The sequence below is a fragment of the Anabrus simplex genome, chromosome 3, assembly GCF_040414725.1.
Source record: "Anabrus simplex isolate iqAnaSimp1 chromosome 3, ASM4041472v1, whole genome shotgun sequence".
In the NCBI taxonomy this organism is placed as follows: Eukaryota; Metazoa; Arthropoda; class Insecta; order Orthoptera; family Tettigoniidae; genus Anabrus; species Anabrus simplex.
Genome location: NC_090267.1, coordinates 343270088 through 343285689, shown reverse-complemented (window position 1 = coordinate 343285689; position 15602 = coordinate 343270088). Strand labels below are relative to the sequence as shown.

The window sequence follows — 15602 nt, the reverse complement described above, 5'->3', positions numbered from 1 at the left end:
CCTGGAGTACCACGGACATCTTGGAGTGGACGATTGTGGCACCGATTATCCTTCTCAGGAATATGAATCCTCCTTCCCTCTGCACAGGTATATGACCGAGCTCGATAGCTGCAGTCGCTTAAGTGCGGCCAGTATCCAGTAATCTGGAGATATTGGGTTCGAACCCCACTGTCGGCAGCCCTGAAGATGGTATTCCGTGGTTTCCCAATTTCACACCAGGCAAATTTTGGTGCTGTACCTTAAATAAGTTAAGGCCACGACTGCTTCCTTCCCATTCCTAGGTCTTTCCTATCCCATCGTCGCCATAAGACATATCTGTGTCGGTGCGACGTAAAGCAAAGCAGCAAAAAAAATGGAATAGGACTCCAGTCAAGAAACTGATGCTGAATGCATTGAAGCTACCTCATGACTGGTAAAGCCGCGGGTGTAGTATTCATTTCTCTGATTCAAATGATGCCTTCGGATATACCGAACCAATTTAGACATCTGCAGTTCTCCCATTTGAGTTTCGATATCCACATTAACGAGGTACAAGGGTAATCGCTTGAAGTAGTAGGACTGGATCATCGGAAACCATAGACGCCCAAGAGAGTTTCGGTTTACTCGGTCTGTCATCTAGTGGGGACCTAGAGTAAAACGGAACGTCGAAATTGACAAGCAGACAGCCAGATGGCGTCAAATTGAAATGTCTGCACACGGTAGCTGAGGCCATACGATTATTATTATTATTTATCGGAAACTGTGCTTCTCTTATGGTCAACTGTATTTGGGTCGTTCAAGTGTTTGAATGGCAAACACACTATTTATCTTAGCTCCAATTGGAAGAGCAATTAGTATAGTTTATCTGGAAGCTCTGTTATATTGTTTTAATACTATTTGTACAATCCACCAATCCGGTACGTCTTATGCATTGGAGTTATACTATTTTTAAAAGTAAAATAATGTAATAAATGCGAACCATGTGTGTTAATAAATAATTAAATCTGATTTTAATTAAATGGTTTTTAAAACATCTGGCTGTTGAGGTAATAAACGCGGTTGAGCCTCGGTTAGATGCTAGTATAAAAGAAGTGTTTGGCTGTGTGTGTATTTGAGATGCCCAGTGAAATGTACGACACGCAGAGATCTGATATTTTGGACATAGGTAGATGGAAGAGAAAAATCATCGGAAAACGTGTGTTGCTATCACCAAAATTAAATGCATAGATTCACTGTCGCTAGGCAACATACATAAGATAGGTAATACAAGTCAAGGAGCCATTTTAAGTCCATTGTGTAGGAAGCCATTTTCTGTCCCAGACACGAGGGGCATTATTCAGTCAGTCAGTAATATCCGGAAGTGTTTGTATGTGTGGGATGCGCGGCCAAATTCACGGACTGAGAGATCTAAAGATGTGTTTCCACTACGGTATGAAAAATATAGGTAAACAAACGCTTATTTTCCGTTAATCTACTGTATAGAAAATCAGGAGAAGTTGCTTTGTTCTGAAATATGGTCTTTGAGTAAGCGTGAAAATGGAGCATAAATAACGGTAAATAAGTAAAAAAAAAAAAAAAAAAAAAAAAAAGGGCGATTCGAGATACATAGCATTAAAAGGACGTGTTAAGAGATTACAATAGAAGAGAAAGACCATAACACGAGCAGTGAAAAACAGAAATAATAATAATAATAATAATAATAATAATAATAATAATTAGCCCAAAGAATAAAAGCGATATTTCGATGTGCTCTTGTGCGAAGCCTCAAGGTGGTAGATTTACTGGCACGTTAAACAACCGCTCTCTATATATACAATATCTGAACGCTAAACAAACGCTTATTATCTGTGAATCTACCGTACAAAGCATCTGAAAAAGTTGCTATGTACTGGAACATGGTCCTTGAGAAGGCGTACACGGTGAATAAGTTGCGTAAATAAAGGTGAATAAATAAATAAATCTGCCTCTAAGGTGTAGTGGTGAGTGTAATTAGCTGCCACCTCCGAAGCCTAGGTTCGATTCTCGGCTCTGCCGCGAAATTTGAAGAGTAGTACGAAGGCTGGAACGTGGTCCACTTAGCCTCTGGAGATCAACTGAATAGAGGTGGGTGGGTCCGATTCCCACCTCAGCCGACCTGGAAGTAGTTTCCCGTGGTTTCCCACTTCTCCTCCAGGCAATTGCAGGGATGGTACCTAACTTAGGGCCACGGCCTCTTCCTTCCCTCTTCGTCGTCTATCTCTTCCAATCTTGCCATCTTAGCGCAACTCAGAAAATCAAGTTCTGAGATAAATGTGTAGCTCTACAAAGTGTCCCTTAGTAGTGAAATGACGAAATCTTATGATTGATTTATGAAATAAAGAGCGAGCGGTACTAGACGTCTCAACAGAGTTCAGTTATTAAAAAAAGTTACTTAAAAATTGCTCCTTCAATCCCCTTGCCGAAGTGATGACCTAGATATTTTGAGATGTGTCACTTTTGCTGGAATTTTTTAATAGATTATATCGGACTGTCTTGCGAGTTTGCAGCTTATAACATTGAACTAAATTTACGAACAACGCTGGAGTCTGTAAAAAATCCCATTAGTATTTTTTGAGTTGTGCCACTATTGCAACCCATGAGCGACTTATCATAAGTCGCAGAAAGGGTACATTATCAATCACCACACATACGGAACACCTTACTCCGATTAGTGAAGCCTCACGCTTGCATACGGCTAGCATTCTTTAAGATGAAAATCTAACTTTTCACTTCTTAAAACTTACGACATCCAATCGTCACGCACAATGTCCCTGTGAGATGATCATATGTTCTCGCGCCAACCGCCTTTGTTTTGACAACTAGAATCATGGCTGCTCTGTATTAACTTGCTGATGTCAGATAAACAGCCGCCCGGATTGTGCGTCGGGGCGGGGAGATGCACGCAGAGATCTGGAATGTTTAACATAGGTAGACTGAATGAGGTCCGAAAGCACCTCGAAGCGGGAATTTTAATTTCGGAAAACGTGGTGTGTTGGCATAGGGCAATCCAATGTGCTGCCACCAGGATTAAATGCGTAGATTCACTGTCGCTAGGCAACGTACACAAGATAGGTAATGCAAGTCAAGGGGCCATTTTAAGTCCATGGCGTAGGAAGCCATTTTCTGTCAACGACACGAGGAGCCAAATACAGTTCATAATATGTGTGTATGTGTGTGATGCCCAGACAAATATACGGCACGCAGAGATCAGAAACGTTTGTCCGCATTTCACCGATCACGCATGGCTGTGTCAAAGAGCAATTCTTGCTCCTGGAAATGAAGTTGTAACGTCATCAACAAGCGACTTTTACTAGAATTACCCGGTGTTTTACAAATTTCAAAGTGTATCGACACAACATGTAATACAGATGAGGCTGTCAACTACATGCCAAATCTTCTGAACAACTTGGAGTCACGTGTAGTAACCCCGAACATCTTGGAGTGGATGTTTGTGGCACCGATTAACCTTCCGAGGAATACGAATCCTCCTTCCCTCTGCGACGGAATATGACTCTCAGTCAAGAAACTGATGCTGAATATTATTGAAGACACCGTCATGATTGGACAGGCCGCGGGCGTAGTATTCAATTCTAGGATTCAAATGATCTCCTCGGATATCCCGCTTCAATTTAGACATCTGCATTTCCCTTATTTGTGTGAGTAGTCGTATGGAGTTGTAGGACTCAATCACCGGAAACGGTGCTTCTCTTATGGTCAACTGTACGTGGGTTTGAAAGACAAACACACTGTACATATCAGCTCCAAATGGAAGGACAAATATATAGTTTATCCGGAAGCTCTGCGGTTTGTGTTAGTATTATTTGTACCATCCACCAACCCGGTACATCTTAAGCATTGGATGTAACAATAGTTATTAAAATGAAATAATGTAATTAGTGCTATTTAAGGAAAAAGATGTGTGTTAAGTTAATAAATGCGAGTGAAGCCGCGGGTACATACTAGTAAGAAATGAAATATCAAAGTATTCTTTTATACATTAATAATGGCTATAAAAGTGAGAGTATAATATGATATGTAAAGTATGGCTATTATACATGACATGGTTATCCTAAAATATGATAATATAATCTCACTTAAATGACGTAAGTAGGAACATAAGAAAAAAATACGTAATATGAATGCGCAAGTTGATTACTGCATATCACCATCCTTATCGTAAATTGACATGGAATATTTTACGGATGATGTACTTTAGTACTTTAGTGATATCTTTAAGATACTATGAATAATTATTCCTTTCCTCCTCTAATTTTATCTCCTACTGCTGTTAGTATAAATGAACGTCGCTCTAGAACGTGTACTTCAGGTTCTTTCCATGAAGTTAGACACATCGTCAATAATGGTGAACGCATGGACACTTTCCATATTCTTGGCACTCATGTGCCAGTACGCTGTAAGTGGTCTCCGTTTATTTATATTATTATTATTATTATTGTTACCGAGTTTTTGTGGTAGTTAAGCATGAAAGAAGGTGCTGGGTGGTGAATAGGTCTCAAGCTACTAAAGAGAAATTAAATTTTAAAATTTAACAAGGTTATATTTTCTTTTCAAAATTAGGTAACAACAAATAGAACAGGTACTTAGTAGCCGAAATACAACTTGAAATGTACAATTACAGGGATAAAAGAATTTGGGCTTCGAGCCCTGAAAACACAATTCTTGAGCAACTAGCTCAACGTTACGATATACCAATTTCAACAAAAGGGGCAGAAGACCCCACTTAAACCCTGGAGCCCTTGCTCCAAATTACACAGCAAAGCCTCCTCGAGGCATACAACTCTCAGTTTTAGAAAAGAGCCACTCGCTCTTAAAGTTAAGCCTCTCCCAGGCCACACCAAACTCAACTTTCAAGTTGTCCTCAAAGGACATATACACAGGGGTAAAATACCCAACCTACTGAGGTCTATTAGGTGAGAAAAGATTAATACATGACCTCTAAAATACAACTTGAGAGGAGGCGAACTTGCACTCCTAATACACTTTGCTTTTAAAACCTAATCTGGCTCTGGGCCACTAACGCAAGGGCTAATCCCATACTACAGAGGTGACTTAGAGAAGAACACTTTACATTACATAAACGAAGAAAAGTTTGAGAAAATAAGTTCACCTCAAAACAAATGTGAGTGGGAGCTCGAGAGGGTTAGCACTCTCTATCCCATAATGTAGCTTTACAAGAGAATAGAAGAAAAGAGTAGTTACATTTTAGGAAAAGGTTACATGATGGAAAACGCTTCGAACCCGCCGCGAGAGTTAAACTGCCGACCTAGCAAGAAAAGAAGATATTAATAGGCCATTACCTGGTAGTAGATCGCTGCCGAGGAAAGAGGCGCTTCCCGCCTCCTGCTATGTACTTAATACACTGAAAGATGGAACAGAAGTGGCCCGGAGACCCCAAAATCAGCAGTTTATATCCTCTCGCGGAAGATTCTAGGCGTTAGGGGAAATAAAACACCCTCCCTCAAAGTTTTTATTGGTTCGGGAAAAGAAACCCCTACATAGAGGAAAAAGAAACACATTATTGGTGGAAAATTAATTAAAGAAATTCGGGATTGGCTAGATCCAAACTAAGGGGAAAAAGAGGGGTATACAGCCAACTTAAACCATGACAGAAAGAAATTTAACAAAGAACAAACTCTTGAAATAAAAATTTCTCCAACAAAAATAGTTCTTTGATTTCGCACTAGGTCGCACTATTGTTGATCTTCAGTAGTGTCCTCTAGAAGAGAAAGTTCACACTTCTTACTTCAAGCGAAACAAAAACACATCAAAAGTGACACAGTTCAAAAACTCAAAATTTTCCACGTGGTGACATCTTCTGAGAAAGTAGAGAATTAATAGAATAGATAAAGTTCAACCTTCCTCCAGAAGAGGAGTTTCAACTGGCGCAACTTTTAAATAAACAGAGTAGAGGTGTACCGCCCGGTACAGACCTCCCCCCCCAAAAGTTCCTCCAAGGGGTAACACAGAAGAACATAAGCTTTGTTTCCAAAATAAGGTCCAAGTTTGATGTTGATGTTAAGATTAATTGCGGAAGCATTTATAAGATTTTAGTAATTCGGTTGGTTGCAATTTCAAAATTTAGTTGTTGCAAGTGCAGTAAAGTTTTCCTGTTGTAGTAGTTGAATTTCTGAAGATAAACCTTTAATGCTTAAAAGTGAAGAAAAGTTTTGCAATGTCCACCAAATATTGTTGTTAAATTCCCAAATGTAGTTATCTCTTATGGTGACTGTCCATGTAGTTGATGTAGATTGAGTCGGATGGCCAGACCGGCCGTTGCAGCTTGCGTCCAACGGAGGCCGCTCGGACCCCTCAAGTACCCTGAGATACCGCTCGCCCGCACTATGAGGGGAGCAGAGGTGTTGAAGTACGCCGCGCCCGCGGTGAACAGATACAGGCTGCGGGCATGTAGCAGGACGTGCGCCGCACATCAGCCTTGGCCGGGGGGAGAGCTCCGGCTCGCCGTGCACATGTCGTCCTCGCTGGAGAGGAGGGGGCCCATCCCCCTCCCCAGTCGCTGCACGGCGCTGCGCGGCTGCGGGGGCGCTGAAACATTAAAGCTAGGCGGCAGAATTGTGTTGGACTATCATTTTCTTTGAGGGTACGGGCTAGTGGAGAGGTTGAGGGGCCAGCGGCGTGTAGATATCCATGGCATTTACTATTATGAAGCCACAGTGTAAGGTGGAGCAGGAGACGGGAGCGTGGTAATGGCCGTGGCAAGAACAGGATGGCAGTTTAACGGGTCGGGGCAGGTTTTACATAAGGCTTACATCTAAAACCAAAATATTACAGAAGGGGCAGAATGCCTTAAAAGTGAAACTCAAAAAAAAATATAACCTTCATATCCTTTCCAAAATAATATGGAGCAAGTTAACACAGAAATTACACCGGTTTCACCTGGGACAGGTGAACTCTAAATATCCTCTCGGTGGCTGGATTACTTAACAATAAGGTAACCGGCGTAAGAAAATCGAGAATGATACAAGGCCCATGAAATCTGGGGGCAAGCTTGCCCGCGGGAACAAAATTTTTGACCATAACCTGGTCGCCTACCTTCAAAGAGGTGGGTCTCCGTCCACGATCATACCTTTCCCTAACCTTTTCATGAGACACTTTAAGATTGGCTTTAGCCTTCTTCCAAAGATCTTTAATGTTGTCCGGATCTATTGTCTCGGGCAGAATGTCATTCAGAGACCAGAGGTTAGAGAGCGGCGTGTTGGGAACGAACTTAAACATCAAAGAAGCTGGAGTAAATTTGTGAGATTCATGAACCGCCGAATTCAAAGCAAAAGCTAACCAATGCAGGGACGTGTCCCACCTAGAATGATCTTCATGATGATAGGCAATAAGTGCGGACCTGAGATTACGGTTAACCCGTTCAGCCAGAGATGGTTGAGGGTAATAAGCAGATGTAGTTACATGAGAGATGGACAAGTCAAAACAGAATTTACGAAACAGATTTGATGTAAAAGCTTTAGCATTATCAGATACAATGTATTGGCACGGACCAAAAGAAGCAAAAATGGAATTTAGGCAAGTAATTGTGGACTGAGCGGTAGCCAGCTTAGTCGGAAATAACCAGGAAAATCTTGTAAAACCATCTACACACACAAAGATGAACTTGTTGGCATTACCCTTTGACTGGGGGAAGGGTCCCACATAATCGATATACAGGCGTTCCATGGGGCGCGACGCTTGATGAGAAGACAAAAGGCCTACTTTAGTGGACATGGTGGGTTTACTGATCAAACAAGATTTACAAGCTTTTACAAGTTCTCGAATTTCACCGTCCATACCTTTCCATATGAACATTTCACGAATCTTTTCACGAGTTTTAAAGATTCCAAGATGCCCCCCCAATGGGGTCTCATGATAGTATTTGAAGATCATAGGTACAAGAACCGCTGGAACAACAACTTTCATCAACTTATCATGCCTCGAAGGGCAACATAGAACACCATTCCTTAGAACATAAGGGACAGCATGTTCCCCAGAAGAAAGGGTTTCCATTATCGGAGCCAGCGTCGGATCTTCACGTTGGTATTTCTCAATATCCCTAAAAAGCATGGGAGCATCTGTTAAGATGGCATTAACACCAGATAGTATGGACTCGGAAGGTGATGAACTGTCGACCGGTTCGTGGGTCTCTACGTCGTTATGAAACATACGGCTGAGTCCATCGGCAACAACATTTTCAGTACCTCTGATATGCCGTACATCGAATTGGAAGGCAGAAATACGGATGGCCCAACGGGCTATACGACCTGTACGACGCGGCCTACCTAAGACCCAGCTTAAGGCTTGATTATCTGTCTCCAGATCGAATTTGACGTGTTCCAGATAGAGACGGAACTTTTCTAAGGCGAATAAGACTGCCAAACCTTCAAGCTCATATATGGAGTACTTTGCTTCTTGAGCTGACAATGTCCTAGACGCATAGGCGATGGGTCGCCTCCCTAGTTCAGTTTCTTGAAGAAGAACTGCAGCTACTGCTGACGACGATGCGTCGGTTTGGACGATGAATTTCTTCGAGAAATCAGGCATAGCAAGTACAGGGGCATTACAGAGAGCTAATTTCAGATCTTCGAAAGCGGCTTGTTGAGAAGGTCCCCACTCGAATTTGATGCCTTTCCTACGAAGAAGGTTTAAGGGCGCCGCTCTATTAGCAAAGTTAGGAATAAACTTCCTGAAGAAATTCACCATACCAATGAACCTGGCGATACCTTTAATGTCCTTGGGAGGTTTAAAATCACGGATGGCCTGTGTTCTAGAATGATCGACTGCTACACCCTCGGGTGACACAATATGCCCTAGGAATGACATTGAGGGCTTAGCAAAGGCAACCTTGGACAACTTGACAGTTAACCCAGCCTTACGAAGGCGATGGAGAACTTCTCGCAGATGATCTAGATGTTCTTCAAAAGTCTCGGAAAATACGACGACATCATCCAAGTAGTGATATAAGTACTCAAATTTGATGTCGGAAAAGACCCTATCTAGTAGCCTAGTGAGCACAGCTGCCCCCGTGGGGAGCCCGAAAGGCACGCGGTTGTATTCGTATAAGTTCCAGTCCGTGGCAAACGCTGTAAGATGTTTAGACTCTTCGGCAAGGGGAATTTGATTATAGGCCTGATTCAAGTCCAAGATAGTAAAGAACTTGGCCTTACGAAACCATGAAAAGCAAGAATGGAGGTCGGGAAGGGGCACAGATTGTAACACCACCTTCCGATTGAGAGCCCTGTAGTCAATTACAGGCCTGAAGCCTCCTTGGGGTTTCGGGACTAGAAAAATAGGCGAAGAATACGCTGACTTAGAGGGCCTAATAATACCATCCTTCAACATCTGATCGATAATTTCTTTCAGAGCCTTCATTTTAGGTGGAGATAGCCTATACGGTGGAAAACGGACAGGAATTGAATCCGTGACCTCAATTTTGTATTCGATCAGGTCAGTAACGCCAAGAGTATCAGAGAATACCTCGGGAAACGACTGACACAGTTTGCGAATACTATCAGCCTGCTCCTCAGGTAGATGTCTAAGGTCTAACAACATCTCATCCTGGGTAGGCGAAATAGAAGAACATGACACAGAATTACACTTTAATAGTGGAATTTTGTAACTAGAAGCAAATTTGAATGTGCACGACCTAGACCGAAGATCGAGCACAAGACCAGTGTGAGAAATAAAGTCAGCTCCCAATATAATGGGGCAAGACAATTGCTTGGCCACAAACAATTTAACTTTCCATGTAAACTTAAAAACACGAATTTTGACCAGTAAGGAACCTAGAATTTCTAATGGAGATGAATTAGCCGAAACGTATTGAACAGGAGAAGAAACATAGTCAGGGAGTTTACAAACAGATTTCAATTTAGAATACCAATCAGCCGAAATAATGGAACAAACACTGCCTGAATCTAAGAGAGCTGTTACAGGCTCGTTATTTAACTCAATCTTAAGAAAAGGAACAGGTGCGGGGGTATCCGCCGCAATCCTAAGACACTCTTTAGGGCATTCAAAAGATGAATTTGAAGGCTGGTCGTTCTCTGCATTTACAACCTGTTTACTAGGGGCTGAGTCTCGGGAATATGGATTAGTCGGCTCAGCCGACGCCACTAGTCACTTTTTATTATTGGCATAGCTGGAATTTGCACCAGAAGTTGAGCAGGAGGGGGTGCTATTTGAGTTTGGGCAATTCTTGGCGATATGTGAGAAGGCCCCACACTTAAAACAGCCTTGTGATGACCCTGCTCCATTCCTTGTCCCACTTGACTTGATCAGAGGACACTTATTCCGCAGATGGTCAGGCGACCCACAAGCATAACATTTACGGGGATTGACTGGTCGGCGAGGTGGAGGCCGAGTGCTACTAAAGGAAGGCGGGGGTTCTTTCGCCACACGCAAGGAATCGGCATACCTAACTCCTTCCGCAGAGACGGCCAATGCTTCAAGTTCCGAGAACGTTTGCGGGCACGCCGCGAAACACAAATATGACCTATAGGATGGTGAAATACCTTCCACAATAGCTTGTACAATTTGATCCTCAGGGAAGTGAAGAGCAAACACCCTAGTATAAAACTTAATATCTTGGATGAAGTCTGCCAGGTTTTCATCCAAGCGCTGTACCCGATAATAGTATTTCTGAATAAGGGAGGACCTGGCCCTAGCCGGGATGAAGTTAGCTAGCAAATGGGCATGGAAATCCTCAATAGAAGATTGCTCAGCGATGGCTCTAACTATTTTGTCAGATAGAACACCAATAGCATAAGGATAGATAATTTGCAAAATTTGACATGGGGAAAGAGAAAACACAAGGGCATGATCCTGAAATTCCACTAGAAATCTTAAAAATGAAATTACGTCACTGGTGGTGTTGACGGAAAACTTAGAGATACCTCTAAGCAACATTGCCAATGGATGAGGCAAGCTGCTGAACCCAGGTGACATAGTCGTTAAAGGTTTCAATGGCAAAGAAGTTAATTCAGAGCGGATGTTACTCAATGACGCACGGCGTTCAGATTCGTTGTTCGATGGGGCAGAGATAGTTTGAGCAGCAACGGTTATCCTATTGACTTCTCCCTGAGGAGGCTCTTCCTCGTTACCTACATTCACCGTGGCGGGTTGATCAGTTTTGGGAGGAGCTTCGCCGGTTAGCAATTGAGTGACCTTATTAGACAATTCAGAAATAGTTTCAAGGAGCGTATTAGCTTGCTTCCTCTGAACGTCATTCACCTTTAGAGACAACAGATCATTAACTCTATTTGCAAAGTGATACAGCCTGCCTTGCACACGCTTAATTTGATTAGGAGATGGATCGTTTTCATCAAAAAAGCTGACTACCGATGCTAGCCCAGTAATATTCTCGACGATCGTGGAAAGAGAGTCATCAATTTCTTTCTCTCCCAAATTGGGGATGGAAATGGGCAAATCAAGGGACTCTCTAAGCTTGTTAGTGTCTATTGCAACCGTGCCTCCAGATTGAACGTTTCTGATAGTTAACTCATATATCAACTCCTCTTTGCGCAAGTAGTTAAGGAGGAGAACATCGCGAGGGCCGGGCATGATGACAGAACAATTTTGAAAAACTCAAAAAATTCCAGCAACTGAGAAAATTGTTAGAGTTCGAATTAAAGCAATGTTTAGCCGTCAAAAGGGGCTTAATTGAGACCCATTCAACCACGCTCTGCTACCACTTGTTACCGAGTTTTTGTGGTAGTTAAGCATGAAAGAAGGTGCTGGGTGGTGAATAGGTCTCAAGCTACTAAAGAGAAATTAAATTTTAAAATTTAACAAGGTTATATTTTCTTTTCAAAATTAGGTAACAACAAATAGAACAGGTACTTAGTAGCCGAAATACAACTTGAAATGTACAATTACAGGGATAAAAGAATTTGGGCTTCGAGCCCTGAAAACACAATTCTTGAGCAACTAGCTCAACGTTACGATATACCAATTTCAACAAAAGGGGCAGAAGACCCCACTTAAACCCTGGAGCCCTTGCTCCAAATTACACAGCAAAGCCTCCTCGAGGCATACAACTCTCAGTTTTAGAAAAGAGCCACTCGCTCTTAAAGTTAAGCCTCTCCCAGGCCACACCAAACTCAACTTTCAAGTTGTCCTCAAAGGACATATACACAGGGGTAAAATACCCAACCTACTGAGGTCTATTAGGTGAGAAAAGATTAATACATGACCTCTAAAATACAACTTGAGAGGAGGCGAACTTGCACTCCTAATACACTTTGCTTTTAAAACCTAATCTGGCTCTGGGCCACTAACGCAAGGGCTAATCCCATACTACAGAGGTGACTTAGAGAAGAACACTTTACATTACATAAACGAAGAAAAGTTTGAGAAAATAAGTTCACCTCAAAACAAATGTGAGTGGGAGCTCGAGAGGGTTAGCACTCTCTATCCCATAATGTAGCTTTACAAGAGAATAGAAGAAAAGAGTAGTTACATTTTAGGAAAAGGTTACATGATGGAAAACGCTTCGAACCCGCCGCGAGAGTTAAACTGCCGACCTAGCAAGAAAAGAAGATATTAATAGGCCATTACCTGGTAGTAGATCGCTGCCGAGGAAAGAGGCGCTTCCCGCCTCCTGCTATGTACTTAATACACTGAAAGATGGAACAGAAGTGGCCCGGAGACCCCAAAATCAGCAGTTTATATCCTCTCGCGGAAGATTCTAGGCGTTAGGGGAAATAAAACACCCTCCCTCAAAGTTTTTATTGGTTCGGGAAAAGAAACCCCTACATAGAGGAAAAAGAAACACATTATTGGTGGAAAATTAATTAAAGAAATTCGGGATTGGCTAGATCCAAACTAAGGGGAAAAAGAGGGGTATACAGCCAACTTAAACCATGACAGAAAGAAATTTAACAAAGAACAAACTCTTGAAATAAAAATTTCTCCAACAAAAATAGTTCTTTGATTTCGCACTAGGTCGCACTATTGTTGATCTTCAGTAGTGTCCTCTAGAAGAGAAAGTTCACACTTCTTACTTCAAGCGAAACAAAAACACATCAAAAGTGACACAGTTCAAAAACTCAAAATTTTCCACGTGGTGACATCTTCTGAGAAAGTAGAGAATTAATAGAATAGATAAAGTTCAACCTTCCTCCAGAAGAGGAGTTTCAACTGGCGCAACTTTTAAATAAACAGAGTAGAGGTGTACCGCCCGGTACAATTATTATTAGTAGTAGTAGTAGTAGTATTGTTATATTCAGTATATTACAATTTGTGAGAATTTTAGCCAGGCATACGATGTCTTTTAGAAGACTTTCGGCTGATCCAAACCCCTCATTTTCATTATGTTGTCTGCTCTGTTGTGAGAACCTGAAATAATGAGTTCTCTGACGCGCGGTGTTGAGTCTTGCCTGCAGCTACTAGTGCTCTGGGCAATGTTAGAGTCACCTTTTGACCTAGAATACGGGTATTGTTCAGGAATCGTACCTGGGCCGCTGAACGGTACAAAAACGTTCATAGAACTCTCTCATCCCCCACCTCTGGATCACCTGCAACTGGTATGAGGGCATTTGATTCATTGTAGATTTTCCTTGTTACAGGTATGTCTCTATTTCTTTCTCTTTAACCCGTTCACGGTCCAGGGTTGGCTTTCCTCGGTCTCGGCAAGATATCCCAGCTCTAGTGCCTCAAGGGCTGCGTCCTGGAGTGTGAGACATTTAGTCGGGGTACAACTGGGGAGGCTTTTGGCCGTCTCTCCTGATATGCTGAACAAGGGCCTTGTTGAGAATGGAAACATCGGAAGAGGTGGGCAGGGAAGGGGGAAGGAAACGGCCGTGGGCTGGAGTTCGGTTCCATCCTGGTGTTAGACAGGAGGAGATGAAGTGAGAAACCACAGGAAACCTCTTCGAGGATGGCTGAATTGGGAATCAAAACCTCCCTTCCCTACTCATTTGACCTCCCGAGGCTGAGTGGACCCCGTTCCAGTCCTTGTACCACGTTCCAAAAATCGTGGCAGAGCTGGAAATCGAGCCCGAGCCTCCAGGGGAGGCAGCTAATCACAGTGACCACTACACCACAGAGACGAACTATGTCCCTATAACTACAGTCAATGTTATAAAGCTAATATTGTTGATATCACTCTATAGATTATCACACAGTTTTATACCGGGCTGAGCGGCTCAGACAGTAGAGGCGCTGACCTTCTGACCCCAATTTGGCAGGTTCAGTCCTGGCTCAGTCCGGTGGTATTTGAAGGTGCTCAAGGGTTGTTGCCCCTTCTAGGGTCCTGAGCGGCGTTCTCACCATTCGTGGTGAGGCATTCCGCCGGACATTATCCTCCCGTAACTCAGGTTCTCCGTAGCAGGCGCCACGCTCCTCACCCGTCCATCCAGCAATCCGCCCCTGGCCCGAACCCGACCAGGTTTGTTCCACCTTCACTAGACCTACTCACGTGGTTCACACTTGGCAGTCATGGGTTCGTCCCGTTCCGAACCCGCGGCTCGTTCAGGCTACGTAGGGCAAAGTGATCTGTTGGTTCCAGCACACCGCAGTGAGCCTCAATCACCAGCAGCCACTTCACCTGAATCACCCATGCAGAGATAACTAAGATGCCTCTCTGGCATGTGTGGGCGAGGTTTCCACTTCCAAGCCTTCTCTTGGGCTAGTAACAGTCACACTGCTCAAGATGTTTCTCCAATATCTGCTTTTCGTCCGCGAGAATGTATTTTATTTCCCTCAGACCCTCCAGACAAGTCCGGAGCCCCAGTATCCGCCACCTGGGGCGGGCCCGATAGGGAAACAGGCAAGAGAACCCCCACGGGGGCTTGGTGTCTGCATTGAAAGCAATAATTCCCTCACTATTGTGGTCATAGTAGCTTACCCACAGCCCTATTTTGTTATCTGTCTATCTATATATTAGAAATAGTTTACTATAAACAGGCCGTCCGTCCGTTCGACTGGACCTATTTGCTTCATTTTCGTTTTATTCTGTGTGTAATCAGCTGCCGGTGAATCATGGCAACTGATATGTCTCCATGTTCATCCAACTTTGAACAGTCAGAAAATCAAATCATTAAATGATCACTCCAATAATTGCAGGCGGAGGCTTACGCTAACATTCTGTACTTGCAGGTTGCTAAGCGACTAACACTTCCATTAATATCGTGATATATGTGATTTTCATTCTTAGTAATGTTATTGATGCAGCCATGTTTGATTACTGCCTGTCAAGCCAGAGAGAAACATTCCCTCTTATCGCGCAAGAATACTATTCCCTGCTAGATATTCTGATTCTCTAACCTTTCGTGGCCTCTAAATGTATTCAACAGATGGCAGAGCATTCTAGCGACTAACATGGTGCTAAGAGAAAATATCTACTTACTAACAGACCCCATCATGGCATACGCCTTAGACATTATCTAGGAACACCTATGGAAGGATAACTTAGCTGCATTAGAATGAAGGCCATAAATCTTTAAAATTTTTCTGCCTGGACAAAAAAAAAAAAAAAAAAAAAAAAAAAAAAAAAAAAAAAAAAAAAAAAAACCGCTACTTATGAACTTATGAACTCACAAGGCAATTCTATACAGAACTACGATTAAGAATACAATTGCTTTCTA

The 15602-nt window shown here is 42.7% G+C and overlaps 1 protein-coding gene across 1 annotated transcript in view; it reads left to right on the top strand.

Moving 5' to 3' along the window:
* Nucleotides 1–4308: 4308 nt before the first annotated feature.
* LOC136867321 (general odorant-binding protein 19d-like) overlaps nt 4309–15602 on the top strand; it is a 28741-nt gene continuing 17447 nt past the window's right edge. The window contains exon 1 of the mRNA XM_068226711.1: nt 4309–4411. Coding sequence (XP_068082812.1) covers nt 4334–4411 — 78 coding nt within the window. The 5' untranslated portion in view covers nt 4309–4333. The remainder of the gene's footprint in view (nt 4412–15602) is intronic.